This window comes from Orycteropus afer, unplaced genomic scaffold, assembly GCF_000298275.1.
Source record: "Orycteropus afer afer isolate SDZICR_OR568_19922 unplaced genomic scaffold, OryAfe1.0 scaffold00398, whole genome shotgun sequence".
Taxonomy (NCBI): Eukaryota; Metazoa; Chordata; class Mammalia; order Tubulidentata; family Orycteropodidae; genus Orycteropus; species Orycteropus afer.
Window position 1 is genome coordinate 676,561 of NW_006921985.1, and position 19,926 is coordinate 696,486.

The 19,926-nt window shown below is 48.3% G+C and overlaps 1 protein-coding gene across 1 annotated transcript in view; it reads left to right on the top strand.

The window, feature by feature from the left end:
* Window positions 1-19,926, top strand: part of NSD2 (nuclear receptor binding SET domain protein 2) — a 69,840-nt gene that overhangs the window by 23,098 nt on the left and 26,816 nt on the right. The window contains exons 3-8 of the mRNA XM_042782631.1: window positions 1,703-1,869; window positions 2,343-2,822; window positions 11,446-11,590; window positions 16,891-17,009; window positions 18,094-18,096; window positions 19,194-19,275. Coding sequence (XP_042638565.1) covers window positions 1,703-1,869; window positions 2,343-2,822; window positions 11,446-11,590; window positions 16,891-17,009; window positions 18,094-18,096; window positions 19,194-19,275 — 996 coding nt within the window. The remainder of the gene's footprint in view (window positions 1-1,702; window positions 1,870-2,342; window positions 2,823-11,445; window positions 11,591-16,890; window positions 17,010-18,093; window positions 18,097-19,193; window positions 19,276-19,926) is intronic.

Consider the following 19,926-nt stretch of genomic DNA (forward strand, 5'->3'; position numbering starts at 1 on the left):
ATGTTCTTCCATTTATGTAGATCTCTTATGATTTCTTGAAGTAGTTTTTTATAGTATTCTTTGTAGAGGTCCTTTGTGCCCCTGATGAGATTTATTCCCAGGTATTTTATTTTTTTGTTAGCTATTGTGAATGGTATTGATTTCCTTATTTCTTTTTCAGCAATCTCTTTGCTGGTGTAGAGGGATCCAGCTGATTTTTGGATGTTGATCTTGTATCCTGCCACAATGCCAAATCTCTCAATGAGTTCCAGTAGATTTTTGACTGAGTCTCTTGGGTTTTCTAGGTACAGGATCATATCATCAGCAAATAGGGATAGTTTGACTTCTTCCTTTCCTGAGTTGCTCTTGATGTTCTTTGCTGTTCTCTTTCTTATCCATTAGAGTGGGTGCTGTCCTCTCTCACGCTTGACCTTAGAGCAATCTGATCTCCCCTCAACAACTTGTGTTTCATGGAAACAGGACCTAATGTGGGTGCTTCTGTTCTGTGACTTGTTCTCATGTTAATTGCATGCGTTTCTCTGGTCCTCTCTGGCCTGCTCTTTGGGGCAGCACCTCCTGGATTGGTCTTGTACATTACTTATGGGAGAAGACATTTTCTTAACTTCCTTTCCAAGCTACTCTGTGGAATTCAGTTTTCATAATTATACTTAAATATAGCTAAACTCTTTCTCTCTTTGTTTTTGTTTTGTAGCAAACTCGGGTTTTTCATGGTTGGTTGTCTCTTGTTGCGCTGTGTCTGAGGCCTTGTGGCAGCTATTAGGAGACTCCTCTGGGTACCAGGCTCCTTGCTGCTGGGCTTGTGTTGAGAAGCGCCGAGCTCACAGTTGCCTGGACCCCTGTGTGCGGAGCCTTTGTTACCTGGCTGACTTCACTGTGGCATGTCCACTTGACAGTTGACCGGTTAGTTCAGAACCTCCAGAAGAGCCCCTGGCAAGGTTTTCCTCAGGGCACTTCAGTTCTCCAGTCAAGTATCCTTTGATTTCATGTGGCCACTCTGTGCTGGGAGAGCGGAGACTGGCGGGCTCCTGTCCGTCCTCCATCACTACTTTGGTACAGAGATCTGACTTTGCAGCTGGCTCGCCTGCTTTCAACCTCATATTCAACCTCAGGAATCTGGCCACCCCTCTCCTGGGTTTTGGGGGTGAGAGCATCTCCTTTCTCACCCATGTCCTCCACGGGGCACACTGTAGGATGTGGCTTCTTCCTCTTGGCTGAGCAGTCACAGCACAGATGTGTGAGTGGCCACTGTGTGCTCTCCCAGCTGCCTCCGAGGTTTCCAGTGCTCTGTCACCGTGAGCAAGGCCCGCCCAAGGCTGCCGCCTGCAGTGCCCAGCCTCTGAAGGCCTCACAGCCCTGCTTGTGGAGATGTCTCTTTGGCTTACGTCTTTTCTTATTTATTAGGTATCTTTTAAGAGGCAAGGAGTGGCCTTAAAGGGCTGCATTGAATTTACTCTTTTCCAGTCACTTTTGAGCCTTATCTCAGTCTCTCACCAGTGAGGCCATTGAGTTTCCATTCTTTGGCATCAAGCATGGCAGGTTATATAAGAAGGGAGGATTTATTGTGAGGTTGGCAAACAGCACCAAGTAAAGCAACTTCAAAGCAGCCTCCCATCTCATAGCAGTAATTATTAATAGATTTGCCTAATTTCATTCCAAATTGTAACTTACAAGTTATAACTTTTTTTTTTTTTTTTTTAACTAGGTCAGAAGAAGAGTGCACGTCAGTATCATGTCCAGTTCTTTGGTGATGCCCCAGAGAGAGCTTGGATATTTGAGAAGAGCCTTGTAGCTTTTGAAGGAGAAGGACAGTTTGAACAGTTGTGCCAAGAAAGTGCCAAACAGGCACCTACGAAAGCTGACAAGATTAAGGTAACACATACTCCTCCTATTAATCAATTTTAATGTTTTTCTTGAAGGTACATTTATCATATTTTGAACATATATTTGCTTGAAATATCACAGTGGCTTCTTTTATCTATTGTTGAGTGCTTATTCCCCCAGGAATGCTGTGTGGTGTTTGGGAAGTTTCTTTACAGGCACAGTTTATTCTCATTCGCTCATCTGATGACCCCCAGAGAGAATCAGGTCACAGTGCTTACCTTCCTTTACGTTTTGTAGATGCCACTTGGTCATGGCATTGGAATCGATCTCCACTTTAAAGAAATAGTGGAGTCATGATAGTGAGCTGTATTTTGTCTAAATCCTTCTGAGAATAGTTTCATAGTTTCTGTAATTTTTGATTTCTAACTTGATCTGACATTCTAAAAATATCCTTCTGTAAAGTTAGCTAATTTTTATGTTTGTGTAATGGAATTTACCATGTCTTATGTTTTTCTTTTCAGCTGTTAAAACCTATTTCTGGGAAATTGAGGGCCCAGTGGGAAATGGGTATCGTTCAAGCAAAAGAGGCTGCAGGCATGTCAGTAGAGGAGCGGAAAGCCAAGTTCACCTTCATCTATGTGGGGGACCAGCTTCATCTTAACCCTTGCGTAGCTAGGGAGGCAGGCATTGCTGCAGAGTCCCCAGGAGTGGTCGAGGCATCAGGTGTCGCTGAAGAAGCTGCTGACAACCTTGAGTCTGTGAAGGAAGAGGGTGTTCCCGTCAAGAGAAGACGGCGAGCCAAGCTGCCCGGCTCTGCCGAAGGCCAGGAGAGCTCTCCCGGGACAGCAAGCACCACTCCTCAGAAGACAGCAGAGACAGACCCCAGAAGAGGAGTGGGGTCTCCCCCCGGGAGAAAGAAGGCTGCAGCCTGCACCCCGCGAAGCAGGAAAGGCGACACAGTGGCCCAGTTCTTGGTCTTCTGTCAGAAGCACAGGGATGAGGTGGGTATGAGGCTGCACCCTGCAGCACTGTGGTAGGGTGCTGGGCGCTGGGCTTTGAGAAACGCCCTGTTAGTGGCTCAGCACGGTCAGCCGAGTCTGTGGGGGACGCTGCTCTGATTCTAGATTTCCTAAGAAGTACTGCTCAAAGCAGCCATTCTGACCCTTAGCGGCAGCTCCTTGCCTTTTCCACTCTGAGTGATGAAAATGTTCCCTACCGTGTGGATGAGAAGATACTGGGACAGCAGGAAATAGGTGCAGGGGCTGTCTCTGCTGGAAGCCTCACCTCAACCTTCTCATGTTCTGCAACTAGAACCCGAGCCAGCTGCTGTTAACTAGCTGCCATCGGCTCTGTTCCTGACTCCTGGTGACCACATGTGTACAGAGTAGAAGTGTGCAATAGGAGTTTCAAGGCTGTGACTTTTCAGAAGTAAATTACCAAGCTTCTCTTCCAAGGCCCTCTGGGTGGGTTTGAACTGCCAGCCTTTTGGTTAGTAGTCAAACACGTACACGTCTGTGCTCCTAGGGACCTAACTCCGTTGTCTTATGTACTGCTGCTATAACAGAAATACCACAGAGTGGGGCTTTAGCGGAGAGAAATGGGTTTCCTCGCAGTTTAGAGGCTCGAAGTCTGAATTCGGGGCGCCAGCTGTAGAGGAAGGCTCTCTCTCTGTTGCTCTGGGGGAAGGGCCTTTTCTCCTTTCACCTTCTGCTTCTTGGTTCCTTGGTGACCTCCTGTGGCTTGGCCTCTGTCTTGCCCTATCTGTGCTAGCTTGCTGCTTCCTGGGTCTACTCTTTTCTCCTCAAAAGACAATGACTTAAAACACACCCTACACTAGCATGACAAAGAAAACCTATTCAAATAGGATTATAACCACAGCTACAGGGGTTAAGATTTACAACACATTTTAGGGGATACAATTCAATGCATAGGCACTCATTTGAAAAGATCAAATATACTACTAGCATTGTGACTAAGGGCTCCAGCATAGCCAGGATTGTGAGCACCGCGCATGACTGGGCAGTGTTTCCTTCTGTTGTACACGGCGTCGCAATGAGTGGGAACTGACTCAAGGACACCTAACAACAAGAGCTACAACATCTACTAGCATTAAGTATGCGGGGCTTGTTTCCACAATATTTAAAAGGACAGTAATGATTTAAAATATTCAAATAATTTTCTTAATAAAAAACTAAAAACCAAACCCACTGCTATGAAGTTGACTCTGACTGTTAGTGACACTTTAGGACAGAGTGGAACTGCCCTGTACGGTTTCCGAAAGGAGGCTGTTAATTTTTGGGTGAAAATTTACAGAGCAAATTCACTTTCCATACAGCAGTTCAAATACACTTTGTCTTATGACGTTGACCACAATTCACCACAATGCAACAGTTCCCTTCCCACTTCTTCCCGACAGTCACCTCTTCCTTTTGTCCATCTCTCCATGCACCCCTACCCCCTGAGCTGTCTCCCTGTGCATAAGCAGCCCTTCTTTCTCCCATGATTGTTCTCTCCAGGGAGTGTATCTACCTCAGGTAAACGTTCAGCTCATATGCCTGTCTTTTGTTTGGCTGGAAGCCATGGGTGTGGGTTCAATACCAGACCTGAAGGGCAGCTAGGGACTATAATCTCGGTGGTTCCACCAGGCTCTATCAGACCTGCAAACCTGGTCCCCCTTTTTTTTACTTTTTCCAAATGATTTTGAGTTTTGTTCCACATTGTTCTCCCTCTTTATCCAGGATCTCCTACATAGATCCCCCTCTGAGTGGTTTACAGTGGTAGCCGGGCACCATCTAGTTCTTCTGGTCTCATAGTCATATAGGCTGCAGATTGCATGGTGTACCAGTTACCAGGACTAATTGTTTCCATGAGTCTTTGATTTTCTTCTTTCTTCTTTGCTCTGGATAAGGAAAGATCCATTGTTGCATCTAGATGACTGCTTGCAAGCTTTTAAGATCCCAGTCGCTACTTGCTAAAGTAGGAGGTGGAACAATGTTTTGTGTAGTATGTTATGCCGATTGAGCTTGATGTCCCCTGTGACTATGGTCCTGAGGCCACAGGTTCAACTGCTCGGTCCCTCTGGGTAGCTGGCTGTAACCAAGAAGTAAGGCTGTCAGTCTTTAAGGAAGCAAAGCCCAAACCAAATTCACGGCGCCACTAGAGGGCAGAGGAGAACTGCATCATAGAGTTTCCATGGCTGTCATCTTTCTGGAAGCACAGCCTGAACCAAGCCCACTGCTGTGGAGTTGATTCTGATTCTGTGGAGTCTCACAGCGCCCCTAGAGGACAGAGTAGATTTGCCCCATAGACTTTCCCAGGGTGTCAGTCTTTACAGAAGCTGACTGCTTCACCTTTCTCCCATGGAGCAGCTGGAGGATTTGAACTGCCAACTTTTTGGTTAGTAGCAAGATGCTTTAACCACTGTATCACCAGAGCTCCTTAATTTTCTTACTGGTTTTCATAAAATACACACTCTTGTTAGTGCATAATGAAGGCTCCCTTCATTGTAAAGACTTAATGGCTAGGCTCCCTGTTCTTTTGTTGTTTACTTGTTACATGAAGTGAGTGGGTTATGTAGTCCAGGCCTCTTTGTTATGGTGTTTGTTTTAATTTTACTGTCTTGGGAATTTTCTGTTCAGGAGTCTAAATCCATATGGTGATTAAAAGTACCAGTGAAACTAGTGTCTCCTTTCCATATTTTTTCTTGAATGTTGTACTGGCACCTGTTTGTGGCAGGCGGCCCAGCACAGGGGGGGACTGGGAGGAATTCCGACAGAAGTGTGAATGCGTGGTTGTTTGTGGCAGGCAGCCCAGCACAGGGGCTCCAGGAGGAATTCCAACAGAAGCGTGAACGCGTGGTTGGGGTGCCGCAGGAAATCCTCATGATAAAATGCTTTTCCTCCCCTAGGTCGGGTGTGAGAGCTTCAGTAGAAAAATGGTGCCTTTCCAAGTGGCCAGTAGGGCTTTTCTCAGCATGGCAGTCTGTGATCATGACTTACTTTGGTAGCAGATTAAATGATCCTCCAAGAAGTGGAGGGAATCATTTGATTCAATTCATTGTTCTTTTGTGATGTTGAAGGTGTCTCGGTTCTTTAGTGCTGCTATAACAGAAATCCCAGAAGCGGATGGCTTTAACAAACAGGAATCTATTCTCTTGTGCTTTAGAAGGCTAGAAGTCTGAATTCAGAGGTGAAGGCCCCTCATCCATAGGCTTCAGCTGTGCCTCTTATTCCAGGCCCGCTGCAGCTGGAGGTGTCTCCTTACTCATGCAGCAGATGGCTGCCGTGGCTGATGAACCCGAGTTTGCCAGTTAAAATGGCACAACCCCAAGATCAGAAGGCAACATGGCAGGCCACTGGTTCACGTCCAGGAACTGGAGATGAAGACTCGGGTCAAGTGCAGGATCTAAAATGTGCCCCCAGACTAGAGACTTCCCTCAAAGCTTCTCAGGATATACTGGAAGCAGGCTATCCCCCGAAGGCAACCACTTAGCTGCGCGCAGCAGATTCCACCACGGAGCTAGTTCCAGCCTCCTCGTGGAGAATGGCTGCATCCAGCTGCCCAGCCAGTGCAAACCACGACCCAGCCAACCTGACAGCCAAGTTCACCGCCACAGAAGAGCTGCGAAAGACTCAGCAGGTGTACTTGCTGCTGAGATGTTAGACGCTTCCTCACATTTAGGACCAAGACAGGCTGCCTTCTGTCACCACGTACATCAAACGTTGTTTGAAGAATAGTAGCCACTACAGTAAGATTAAAAAAAAAAAAGAAAAAGCTGACATTGCAGGCATGGTTGTCTATGTAGAAGGCCCAAGATTTCAGAAAATCTTTAGAAATAATGAGTTCAAAGTTGGTGCCTATGAGATCAGTAATACAAGAGCAGCACCAGAGAGAAATGTAATATTGAAAAGAGTCCTGTTTATAATGGGGACAAACATAAGGGACCAGGGAATGAATGTGACAAAGTATATGATCATAGAGAGCAATAATTCTGGTCTTTCAGCAGACTTAAATAAATAGGAATACTGTGTTCATATGCGTACAGGAAGACTGGTGGGGTCAGTTCCCTGCCTCCATCTGTAAATTTGATAGAATTCTAGTAAGAATCCCAGCAGGAATTAGTCTGAACTTGATAAGCGGTTGCTAAAATAACTAAGCAGGAAGAGGAGCAAAGCCCGAGGCCTTGCCCTACCAGCTGTGGAGTTGTGTTTTGAAAACAGTAACATTTAAAATGTCAATTCTAGGGCAGTTCTACTCTTGCCTTGTATCTTTGCTGTGAGTTGGAATTGAGGGAAATAGGCTCAACCAAAGAGGGCCTCCTGGTATCAGACAAGCAGAGAGGAACGTGGGATAATGTGGGGACTGAGAAGATGAGGAGCGATGGGCCTTCCTACACGGTGCTAGTGGGGGTCAGGCACTGAATCTGCTCTGGAGAGACACTTGGCAATAACCGGTGAGATTGAAGATGCACACTGCTAGCTATTTCCCCTGGAGAAAATTTACCATTGCATCCAAGGAGACACATTCCACAGTGTCTGACCTGTAAAAAACTTCTTGAACAAATGAACAAACTGTAGTATTGAAATGAAGGTCATTCTATGTAGTAATGAAATGAATGAACTAGATGTTGAGAGAAAAGCAGGTTGCTGGAGGATGTGCGTATCATATCATTTACACTGTTCAGGGTACCTACCTGTCTGCCCACATCCACAAGGAATGCAGGGGGAGCTGTGAGTCCTCCAGACCTGTGACCAGGAGCACATCGTATCATTTACACTGTTCAGGGTACCTGCCTGTCTGCCCACATCCACGAGGAATGCAGGGGGAGCTGTGAGTCCTCCAGGCCTGTGACCAGGGGCTGAGACCACCCATGGAGATACTGACACGTGGTGGACATGTTGTGGCCGGTGCTGGATTTGAGATGGTACCAGAGCAGTCAGCGATTGGACAGTGATTGCATTGGGCACATTGTGGGTGAGGGTGGGGTTGGTAGCAGAGCCTTCTGGTGTCCTGCATCATGAGTGACTTTCCACCTGAACGTACACCCGACATTTGACAGGTAGACTCAAGGACACGATTGGTGAAGAGCTGCTCCCTCAGACCCTGGAAGCAGGGTCAGAAGATATTAACTGACGTTAACCACCCAGCCAGCCACACGCTGGGCTGCTGCTTGTCTTTGCAATGGTCTCATTCTGGTTTCAAAATAGGAAAGAAAAATGAGTTCCCAAGATTTCAAACCGCTGTCCAAAGACAGCTTCCTGGGACTCATGCTAATCTCCTACCACCCCTCTGATACTAAGAAATGAACCAAGAACAAGCAGAAACCTGTCATTCCAGAGATACTAACGTTCAGAGAGGCCTCAAACCCGCTGTATGTGCATGCTTGTGTGTATGTGTGCTTATGTGTATGGTTTCGTGTATGTGTGCATGTATGTGTGTGTGCATGTGTGCTTACATATCAATATATATGATTGTATGCATGTCCACATGTGTGTATTTGTGCACACACGTGTGTATGCATGTTTGCATGTACGTACGTGTGCATGTGTGTTTATGTGTAGTTGCCTCTGTATGTGCTTGTGTATTTTTTGTATTTTTATATTTGCCCTTTTTTATATTGTACATGCACGTGTGCATAATGTGTGCATGCTTGCAGTATGTGTGTGTGTGTGCCCATGTGCATGCATGTATGTGTGTGTATACATTGTTTGCATGTGTATATGTATGTGTGTAGGTGTGTGCATGTGTCTATGTGCAGGTGTGTATGTCAGTGAGCATGTGTTTGCATGTGTATATATGTACATGCGTGTGTCCATGCAGTCTATGTTCGCAAACATGTGTGTCTGTGTTTTCATGTGTACATGTGCATGCATGCATGCACACACATGTGCCCAGGCATGTCCACCACTGAGCATGTGTTTGTATGTGCATGTGTGTGTGTACGTTGTGGTCATGTGTGCACCACTGAGTGTGTTTGCATGTATATATACAAGTATGCATACATGCACATGTATGTGTATGCATGCATATGTGTGTGTGTGTGTAGTAGTACTGCTGTCCTGGGACCTTCTTGGAAGAATGCACTCAGTGCAGTGCTTATGCTTGGTCGCTGTTGGTGTACAGTGACCATGATGTGAAAACCAGAGTGGTGGACACAAGTGAACTGCTCAGAGATTAGTGACTGTGCTCTGCTCCACCCACATGCATCTCAGTGGCGTGTGCAGCCCACAGGGGCTTCTTCCCTCATAGCCGGCTCTGGTGCTGGTTGGTGATGCGCCCAGCACAGAGTGCTCCATCAATATGTGTTGGATGAATGATTGAGCGAAAGTAGCTCCTTAGCCAGGACTTCGGAGGAGGAGTGGAACTGGGCCTGGTGAAGCAGAAGCCGTGTTTGGAAGAGCATGAGGCACGTGGCAGAGGACTCTGCCAGAGAGATGGATTGTTGGAGTAACTGAACGTCAAGAGGCACTCAGTGATGGGAAAGTGGAGAGGGAATCGGTGCCGCATGAGGTGCCGTTTCAGAGCCCATACTAAGCAGCTTGGGTTCTATTCTAGGAACAGTGCAGCCAGGACCTCTCAGGGTGTGGGGGGCAGACGGTGGGTATTGGGAGGCAGATGGATACAGGCTTGGAGGCAGGAGAAATCTTCACGGGCTGGGTTGGCCACCAGCAAGCTCTGGGTTGCGGTGAGCAGAGAGAATGTTCGGGCATGGAGTCAGCCAGCTCTGCAAGGGGTTTAGGGGCAGAGGGAAGGCAGCCTCAAGGAGGATTCAGGAGTCTCGTTTGATGAAACAGTTACAATTCATCCCAACCGAGGACACTAGAACCAGAGATGGGCAGAGGGAGGTGCGTGAGGAGGGTAAGAAGTGCAGAAACGATGTCCTTTGTCTGAGGAGCTTCCAGGAGGAGAGACCAGAAGGCAGAGGCCTTTGATCAGGAGCCCTTCACAGAACCTTGCTGAAGGGAGATCTGAGACCCTTGGCATTTGAAATGTCAGGAGCAGGCTAGTGCACGCAGAGCGTGGGGCGAGGGCAGGCAGCGGGTGGACAGACTCTCATTGGGCCAAGAGGGAGGGCACCCTAGGCATGTGAAGGGAACGTGTGGGGTGGGAACTGTGTGTCTCCGGAGGCACTGGAGGTTTGTCTGCTGGCGTTCCAGAGGCTGGAGCTGGACTAAGGCTTAAAAGGGTGTCCTCGTGGTGTAAGGCTGGGGGCTTTTGAGGGTAGACAGGTGCTACTGCCAAAGCTGGGTCCAAGCAGAAGGCCCAGCAGTGCAAAGGGCAGGAGAGGGGTGAGTGGGCCCTGTACCCAGGCAGCCCGCAACCAGCGAGGCTGCGAGAAGCAGTCCTGTGGTGTCTGTGTGGTGTGTGTTTAGGGTCAGGGTCACCTCTGTTGGCTGGGGAGGTGGTGATGGTGCTAATGCCGATCAGCCGGCATTTCCCTGGGGGATCCTCACAATCACCAGCTGAATCTGGCAGTGGGGGGGTGGAGGAGGCAGGCCTGCACCTGGGGGCCTGCTTCCAGAGCTACGCTGGTTGGTGCTCCCAGTTGGCAGACCTTTTCTGAAAGGGCTGGTGGTCTTTATGCAGGTAGTGTGGTCTCTGTTTTACTGCTCAACTCTGCTTGTGTGTGACAATAGGCACCACGATGCAGAGCCTAGCGGGCTTGGCTGCATTCCAATAAAGCTTTATTTAGGGACACTGAGCTTTGAATTTCCTGTAATTTCCACATGTCATGAGATGTTATTTTACTTCTAATGTTTCAACCATTTAAAAACATAACAACCCTTGGCTTTTGGGCCACACAGGAGCAGGAGGCATGCTAGATTTTGCTGCCAGTCTGTGGTTGCCAGCCCCTGCTCCGTGTTGGTGGCTCTCACTTGGGTGCACTTTGAATCGTGTGGGAAACTTTGCAAATACCAGTGCCAGGCCTACTTGATGTAGCTGGTTTTGGGTGGGACAGAAGCATCCTGTTTTCCATACGCCCAGGTTAATATATATAACGTGCAGCCATGGTTGAGATTCACTAATCAGACTTCAGATTCCTGGTTAGTAGGGCTGAGGTTAGGCCTTAGAGTCTGTATTTCTAGCATGCTCCCAGGGGTGCTCATGCCAGCAGCCCCACTGTGCCTGGAGTGCCAGGGCGCCCTGTCCCTTGGCTATACAGAGGCAATGGTGGCTGGGCTGTGACATACTGGGGAGCACTGCTTGGTGGCTCAGCTTCATCATCCATGCACAGTGTGTACCTGAAAGGTGGAGGTGGTGTGCCATGGCCGTTGGGAAAGCCAGGCAGAGACCCCACATCCACCCTCGGGGAATGCTCCCTCGGGACTCACTCCACACCTACTTTTCAAGGATGCCTGTGATGATGAGGGGATTTTGGGAAGTGTATTGTCCCTCATTCCCTTGTTTGGATGAGCGTAGTTGGTCTTTGAGGAGTTTTCAGCGCAGTGCAGCTTCGCGTAAGCTCTGTTCCTTTTATAGTTGTCTGAGACTAGTCCTGTAACTGCAGGAACGCAGATGCCGTGCGCTAACTGCTAAGGGGCCGTGCATTTGATTGAATGCCAGGCAGAGCTCAGACTGAGTTTCCCATATTCCACTTCTTACCACCCCTCACTGTGTCTGCAGGTTGTCTCCGAGCATCCTGACGCTTCCGGAGAGGAGATTGAAGAGCTGCTTGGCTCCCAGTGGGACATGCTCAACGCCAAACAGAAAGCACGTTATAACACAAAGTTTGCCCTGGTGACCTCTCCCCAGGCTGAAGAAGACGCTGGTAAACATGAAACCGTGGTAGTCTCCTGCTTTGCGTGCTGTGTGTAGTGGTGGCAGACAGCGTGCCTGTCTGCAACTGTAAGGAAGCAGGTCCACCCGTGGGCTTCGTGTCAGCGACCAGAGTGTATGTGGTTACGGTAAAGTAACCTCTGCTGTCTGTGTGTCCACATTTGTGCTGTGAGTGCTGTTCCCCGTGGAGCCTCTGTCTGACCTGTGGGCCCCACTCCTCTGCCCAAGTGGAGCAGGCACTGTGGCCAAGGGGGTTGGGTGAGGGACATGGAAGGAGGAAGGGAACCAAGGTGGTGTCTAGGACTCCAAGCTCATGTGACTGGGTAGAGTCAGACTTCAAGTGTGTGTACCTCTGAGGGAGACTTTCCCCCCACCACTGTCAAGAGCAGCACCCCCAGTTGTAGCATGCTGCTTCACAGAGATGGTACCTGTAGCCTCACCAGGGGACGTGCCTCCATGGGCGGGGGTGCTGAGTCTGGCTGGGGTGCATTTCCTGGCCCATTTGTTTGAGAAGTTGCAGGGAGAGCAGGTGACTGGTCTGACCTTGAATCTGGGTGATCTTTGGTCTGTGTTAGTTCTCTTAGGCCTTCTGCTTACACAGCCAGATGTTTTGCTTTGGGTGAGATGAGGGAGCCTTGATGTTGGGAGTTTGGAGAGAATGTTTAGCAACAGTTGGGTGTGTGTGTATTTGGACCCACATGTTCTGGAAAAATGATGGTTTTTTTTTTTTTTTTTTTTTCCAAGACTTTATTTTTTGTGATTTGGGTGAAAGTATACAGAGCAAATTCACTTTCCATACAGCAGTTCACATACACTTTGTCTCATGACATTGACCACAATTTATCACAATGCAAGAGCTCCCCTCCTACTTCCTCCCTATAGTTACCTCTTCCCTGTGTCCATCCCTCCATGCACTCCTGCCCCCTGAGCTATCTACCTGTGCATAAGCAGCCCTTCTTTCTCCCATGATTGTTCTCTCCAAGGACTGTATCTACCTCAGGTAAATGTTCAGCTCATATGCCTGTCTTTTGTTTGACTGGAAACCACAGGTGTGGATTCAATTCCAGACCTGAAGGGCAGCTAGGGGCCATAGTCTTAGTGGTTCCACCAGGCTCTGTCAGACCAGCCAACCTAGTCCCCCCCCTCTTTTTTTTTCTCCAGATGATTTTGAGTTTTGTTCCACATTGTTTTCCATCTCTATCAAGGATCTCCTACATAGATCCCCTTCCAAGTGGATGACAGTGGTAGCCGGGCACCATCTAGTTCTTCTGGTCTCATAGTCATATAGGCTGCAGATCAGGTGGTGTACCAGTCGCTAGGACTAATTGTTTCCATGAATTTTTGGTTTTCTTCATTTTTCTTTGCTGTGGACAAGGAGAGACCCATCGTTGCATCTAGATGGCAGCTTTCTAGCTTTTAAGATTTCAGTCACTACTCGCCAAAGTAGGAGGTAGAACAATGTTTTGTATGGTATGTTACGCTAATTGAGCTTGATGTCCCCTGTGACTATGGTCCCGAGCCCACAGGTTCAACTGTTCAGTCCCTCTGGGTAGCTGGCTGTGACCAAGTAGTGACTACAACCTTGCCCCTTGTCTGCTATACACCTGGGAATTCTGATCATTCACATAAACTTATAGGATCTTTGTCTCCCAACCCTATACATGTTCTTGGATACACTCCCCACTTCATAGACATACCTAATAGTTCAGCCTGTCCACCCATCTATCCACCTGTATACCCATATTTGCCTTCACTGACAACGCAGTACTGTATGTGCAAAAGGGTTCATCTTTGTTGTCTGTACCTCCATGTCTGTGTCTTTCTCTTCCTCAGTGCCACCATATTGGTCACTCACATTTGGTACATTGCCCTTCTCTTCGCCCAAAGCAATGCTTATCTCTATCTATCCCCTCCCCTTCCACCCCTGGTAGCCAACAAAGAAAATTTCCTTCTATAGATAAACCTTTTCTTGACTTTTACAATAACAGACTAATACAGTATTTGTCCTTTTGTGATTGACTTATTTCACTCAGCATAACGTCCTCCAAGTTCACCCACGTTATGTGGTGTCTTGCAGATTCTACATTATTCTTTAGCGTTGCATAGTATTCCATTGTATCTATGTACCATAGTTTGGTTATCCATTCCTCAGTTGATGGACACCTAGGTTGTTTCCATCTTTTGGCTGTTGTAAATAGTGCTGTAAATAGTGCTGCGATGAACATGGTTGTGCATATGTCTGTTCTTGTCATGGCTCTCACTTCTTTAGGTATATCCTGGCAAAACTGGAGATCCATTTGCAGAAAAATTACTATATACCTAGTAATGGAATGGCTGGGTCAAATGGTATTTCTAATTCCAACTTTTGAAGGAATCGCCATACTGCTTTCCACAGTGGTTGTACCATTTTACAGTCCCACCAGCAGTGTATGAGAATCCTAATTTCTCCTCATCCTCTCCAGCATTTGTTATTTTCTGTCTTGTTGAACTTTGCTACTAGTGTTGGAGCAAGATGGTCTCTCATTGTTGTTTTGATTTGCATCTCTCTAATAGCTAACGATTGTGAGCATTTCTTCGTATGTTTGTTGGCCGCTTGAATATCCTCCTTGGTGAAGTGTCTATTCATTCATGTCTTCTGCTCATTTTTTAATTGGATTGTTTGTCTTTTTGTTATTGAGGTGTTGGAGTTTTCTCTAGATTCTGGAGATAAGTCCCTTGTCAGATATGTTATTACCAAATATTTTTTCCCAATCTGTAGGTTCTCTTTGACTCTTTTGGAGAAGTCTTTGAAAGCACATAAAAATCTAATTCTTAGAAGGTCCCAATCATCTGGGTTCTCTTTTGCTATTTGTGCATTTTGAGTTATGCTTGATAGTCTATTTATGCCATATATTAAGGCCCCTAAATTTGCCCCTAGTTTTTCCTTGAGGAATTCTATAGTTTTAGGTTTCATATTTAAGTTTTTGATCCATCTGGAGTTCCTTTTTTTGTATGGTGTGAGGTACAGATCTTGTTTCATTTTTCTGCAAACGGATCTCCAGTTTTGCCAGGACCATTTATTAAACAAACATTCTCTTCCTCAAAAATGATGTTTTTAATGTAAATAAATGTGTCATGTTTGCGTATCAGTTAAAAATACAGAAAAATTATGTGTCTCTCAAGATTCAGCATTGAAGAGTTTCGGAGAGGCCACACCAAAACTCACCTAACAGGACCCAAGACTGAGAAGTCATTGCAGTCTGCCTTGGGTTTCCTGCTCACACTTCTAGACCAGCTCTGTGTGCATTGACTATAGTGCTCCACACACTACTGTAACCTTGGTTTTTTCCACAGACGTTTCCGTCTTTACTTCAGGACTTCTTAGATCCCCACGTCAGCCATTTAATTATGCGAATAATGCCCTCTGTCTGGTTTGCTCAGTGCTTGTGGCAGACACTGAACGAGAGCAGCAAGCATCTGTGTCTCCCTACGAGGTGGAGACTCACTTGACTCTTCATCAGTCCACTCAGTAGAGAAGCGGCACTTTTCAATGACTGGCTTATTTGAGAAAATGAATTGAGTTTTCTTGAAGCTAGGTTCCACTTGCCCTTGAGGAGTAAGCTGTGGCTTTGGTTATGTATGTCCCTATTTTGTCATTCTGCACATCTGTCACTGAGCACCTAGTTAGGAGACATGAGTAGTGATGGTTAGTTTCTGTCCACGGTGCGGGTCAGAATGTGTGCTTGTTCTCGGATGCCCTTTAACACTTACTTTTGGGTGAGTTTGGTGTTAACCAGTGACGAGCATGTGCCATGTGCATGGTGTCAGCACTCCTGCTGTGTCAGTGATAGTAACTCAGATCCCTGTCTAGCTTGTCTCCACGAGAAGCCACTCTTGCTTTAAGATGGGTGAGGAGTGGGAAGGGTTTGTGAAGCTCTGTGTAGGCCAGGTTCCGGTTGCTGCTGACAGGTGTCTAGCTTAGTGAACCGTTGCCGATGAGGGGCTTACCTGACTGAGGAGTTTCTGGTGACTTGGAGTGTGTGTGCCGTGGGATGGCTGTGCCCGGGCAGTGGCTGAACTCACCCCACTGTCTGTCACTCTGCAGACCTCTTTCTGGTGCTGTCCTTATAGGCAGCCCGCTGGGAGGTGGCCAGGCGCAGAGCTTACTCAGGATACTTGGTGGGCTGGGCTCACACCAATCTGGACCTGGTCGCTGGTGAGGGTCAACCCTCTAGCTGCTTGAGTCTTTTCCCTGTGACCACAGGCTAGACCGAAGGCAGGGGCCTGCGTGTGTGCTAGCGCCGGGCAGGACCGCTGGACCTCCTCCTGAGGTCCTGCTGGATGCCACAGACCTGGACTCTCCTGTCTGTGCTGGTATGTCTGTCTCATCACTCAGTGATGTGCAGGAGGATGGCACTGCCCTGCATTCTGCAAGATGTTTGGCGACCAGCCCAGCAGTAGCAAATGCTGGGCCTCTGTGAAGCAGCAGTGCTGGTGGAAACACCTGCTTTGTGTTTAAAATAAACCCTGGCACACTCATGTGAAGCACCTGGCAGCCTCTTGTTCCAGGCCAGGACTCAGTGGCCACCGTAAGTGTCAGAGTTGTCAGTATTCCTGGGAACGGTAGTCCGTGGCACAGTCAGATGAGCTGAAGAGGAAGGGCTAGATTTGCAGAGAGAAGTGTAGTCTTGCGACTTAAAGTGATTCTTTAAGGAAATGTGTAAAAGGTAGCAAGTTTATAATTTTTTTTGAAGTTCAGTTTGAATCCCACTAGTCCTTGAATGTTAGGAAAGGGTTTTTAAAATCTGGGTTCATTAAATTCATTGTTGTCGTACATTTTAACCAAACCAGACCCCCTGCTGCCAAGTCGATTCTGGCTCCTAGCAACCCTGTAAGACAGAGTAGAACTACCCCATAGGGTCTCCAAGGCTGTCTTCTTTATGGAAGCAGATGAGCACGTCTTTCGTCTGCAGAGTGGCTTGTGGGTTCAAACTGCCAACCCTTCCGTTAGCAGCTGAGTGCTTAACCGCTGTGCTACTAGGGCTTATCGTTGTGACAGATCTCAATATGATGATCTCTAGATTAGATCAAGAGTTTTCAGTCCCCAGGCTTTGGCAGTGTGATGTTACAGGAAGCAGTTCCTTGGAAATTGTTGTAAAGAGATTTGAACTTGTCACAAGTAGGCCTGCCAGTTCATGGCTGCAGGTGTGGTCCTGGGCTCTTGGATTGTCTGGGGAACTGGGGAGCTCGCAGTGCTGTGCCCCGGGCTTGTTGAGTGGTTTTCATGTAAGTTTCTCTATCCCCCGTTCCAAGGTAACTTAAATGGAAAAAAGAGAAACCACACAAAGAGGACACAGGACCCTACAGATGACTTTGATGTTGAGGAAGCACCCAGGAAGAGACTCAGGATGGACAAGCACGGTCTTCGGAAGGTAACTATCCCCTGGGTTGTCTGCCTTGTGAGGACACACGCTGTATGGCTGCCAGCTCGGCCTCTGCCCCTCCATGGGAACTGAGGGCTGTGGCAGCGGACCTGCGGGTTCTCCCCAGATTGGTCTGCAGCTCAAGACACACTTAGACTTGCTTTTCCTGTGAACCCTGCCGAGAAGGCTGCTTGCTCACCATGGGTGCTCACACAGAAACTTGCTATTCTGCTATCAGAAAAAGAACATCCAAACACTTTGAGTAGTGGTGACTTGATTTTTTAGATTTGACCAAACTGTGTATAACATGTGGCCTTTGTCTATACGAGTTCTTAGCTGGTGTGTAAATAAATGATGAGTTGATGTGAAAACACAGATGTCCACTCCAGAGACAGGCTGCACTTCCGGGAGGGGCACTGAAGGCGCCGGGCTAGGTGCTCTGAATCCGTTCACCATCCAGCAGTTGGTGCTCCTCTGCCCTGCTGGAGTCCTGAGCAGGCGCGGGGCCTGCTGGCTTCACAGAGAAGGGCAGAAGTAGAAAGGCCCACCGCTGTCCAAAGGCCGCAGCGGGGCGGAGGCTTCTTGAGCTGCTGGCCAGCCGAGGGCCAGCATTGGCTTGGTGCCCAGAGGGGAGTTACACTCTCTGAGGCCTCTGCGCTCCGTAGCTGAGAGAAGCCAGGGGTCATTTTGTTGGTCTGAGTTCTTGCTGCTCCAGGCATCAGAAAATGCAAATCCTTCGCTGGTGCTTTATGGCAAGTGTGGTTTCTTGAAGCCCTATGAGATTCCCAGTTAACTTTTTCATGAACTGAGAATTGAAAGAGGCTTTCTGCCCTGTGCTTGGGTTTGGATTGTTTTGTAATGGCTGTGATTGAGTAGCTGTGTGCGTGTGACTTGGAGTCAGGCCTCATACTGCCTTCTGCTGATCTAAATGGAGAAGCTGTTCTTTGTATTCGTTTGCTTTGTTGTAAGAATGGGAAGTAACTCTCACGTACTGCTGCAAGTGCGAATTTGTGGCCCCTTGTCCATCTCACTTCTTTAAAGCCATGCTTGTAGTTCAGAGGAGCAGATGGGCCCACACCTTTTTCCTGGCCAGCAGGTTCTCCAGGGCACCTGCTGTAAGATGGGTTCTTAATGGCCAAGGACCCAGCAGTGGGCCTGTTTAAACTCACTTTGAGGCACCGAGGTTGCCATTAATAGCCAGTGTACCAGGTGTTCCCCTGGTTGCCCACTGGTCGAGCCCCTTTACCAGTAGTTCTTCAGAGACTGGTCACTTGGAAATGTTTGGACAAATTATTTACCTAAAAATTGTGTGGCCTTGGACATCTGAAATACCCAGATTCACATGGAGTAGCTAAGTGGCAGTGAGCTGTTAATAGCTAGCTGAGAACACAGTTTGTAATGGTAAGTGTGGTGACCTATTGTCTCCTCTGGTTGGGTTGGCGTAAACCCAAACCACCATTGCCTGTCGTTCCTAATGCATCCAGCACTTTGGATGTACCAGGCTAAGCCCACAGCACCTGTCCGTAGGCCTTGTGACCCCCCCAGATGGAGTCCTGCCCCTATTCTGATCCTCGGCCGGGGGGGGCGGGAAGGCAGGGTTTGCCTGCAGGGCTCTGCCTCCCCAGGCAGGGTCTGACCCATTGGGCAGTGCTGCCCTGCTGCCCAGAGGGGGCCGTTTTCAACTCCGTTATCCAGACTCGTGGGGGCTAGACCCCAGGGTCTCAGTCCCGTCTGGCTTTTGCTGCTTTTCCAGTGAGCAGTGTGTTGTGTTGATCTTTGTTTGTGAGCTCCTCTGGAGCTTGTCCAGCCCTCGACGTCAGCCGTGTGCTGAGTGGAAGCCGTGGTGCACACAGACTCAGCAGGGCTCACCTCCAACGGCCTAGCTGCCTCACAGCAAGGAGAGGGTTCTTGGAATTCATTTTCTACTTTGACTTCAGAGGGAGGGCGAGGGAGCTCTAGTCCATGTGAGGTACCGCAACATGGCTCTAGCAGGTCTGAGCCCAGCCCTGCCTGGCCTGCCTCACCTGACAGATTTAACGCCAGGGCATGTAGCAGGGGCCCGGAGCAGAGGCACTGGGGATATAGGCAGCCGCAGGCAGGGACCAGAGCAGTCATTTCCACCTGTGTGTGTTCCCATGAAGAGATCTTTCCCTTTTTTCTTTTCCTTTGTTCTTCTTTTTCTTTTTGTAACAGAGAGAGACGTTCACTGACAAAACAGCCAGAACAAACTTTTCTAAGGCCACAGAGGCAGCCTCCTCACTGAAGAGCCAGGCAGGTAATGTGGTCAGCGCTCACTCCCCACCCTGTTTGTCCTTCTGCTCCTGCTGGGTACTCTGGGCTCTGCTGGGAGCCAGACACGAGGGGTTCCACCCTCAAGGAAGTTCTAGTCTGGGGGCAGGGTCCGGACGAGGAGCAAGGAAGTGTACGCCATTACCGTTCGGGTCGAGAACGGGGATCGGTGTTAGTGCCGGCCGGGGAGGGCTCCAGGGAAGCAGCTCGGAGGATCAGCAGGTCAGCCAACACCTAAAGGGCTAAGAAGGAGCCAGCTGCGGGGGACAGGAGGTCCTCATGCAACTGAGAAGGAAACCATTGGAAGTTTCTTCTCTGCTGCTTTCTCTGTGGCTTTTATCAATTTCAGTGTCGAGTTACATGATAGAAAGCAGACCTTGTCAGGTTTCCTGGGATGGGGTCCCTTGTTGTGGTAACTCTGCTCCCCCCCCTCCAGTAGCCTGGCCCTCCCTCCCTCTGTCCCAAAGTAAGAGCATCGACTGGTGACTTCTACTTCACAGGTTGGAGAAGCTAGCAGCCATCTGTGTCCCTTTACTGTGTTATGAACTCCTTTGATAAGCTGTTGGAGAGTTTATTCGTGAAAGCTCATCATCTCCAACTCTAAATTAGAACAGAAAATATTTAGGGGAGAAAGAGT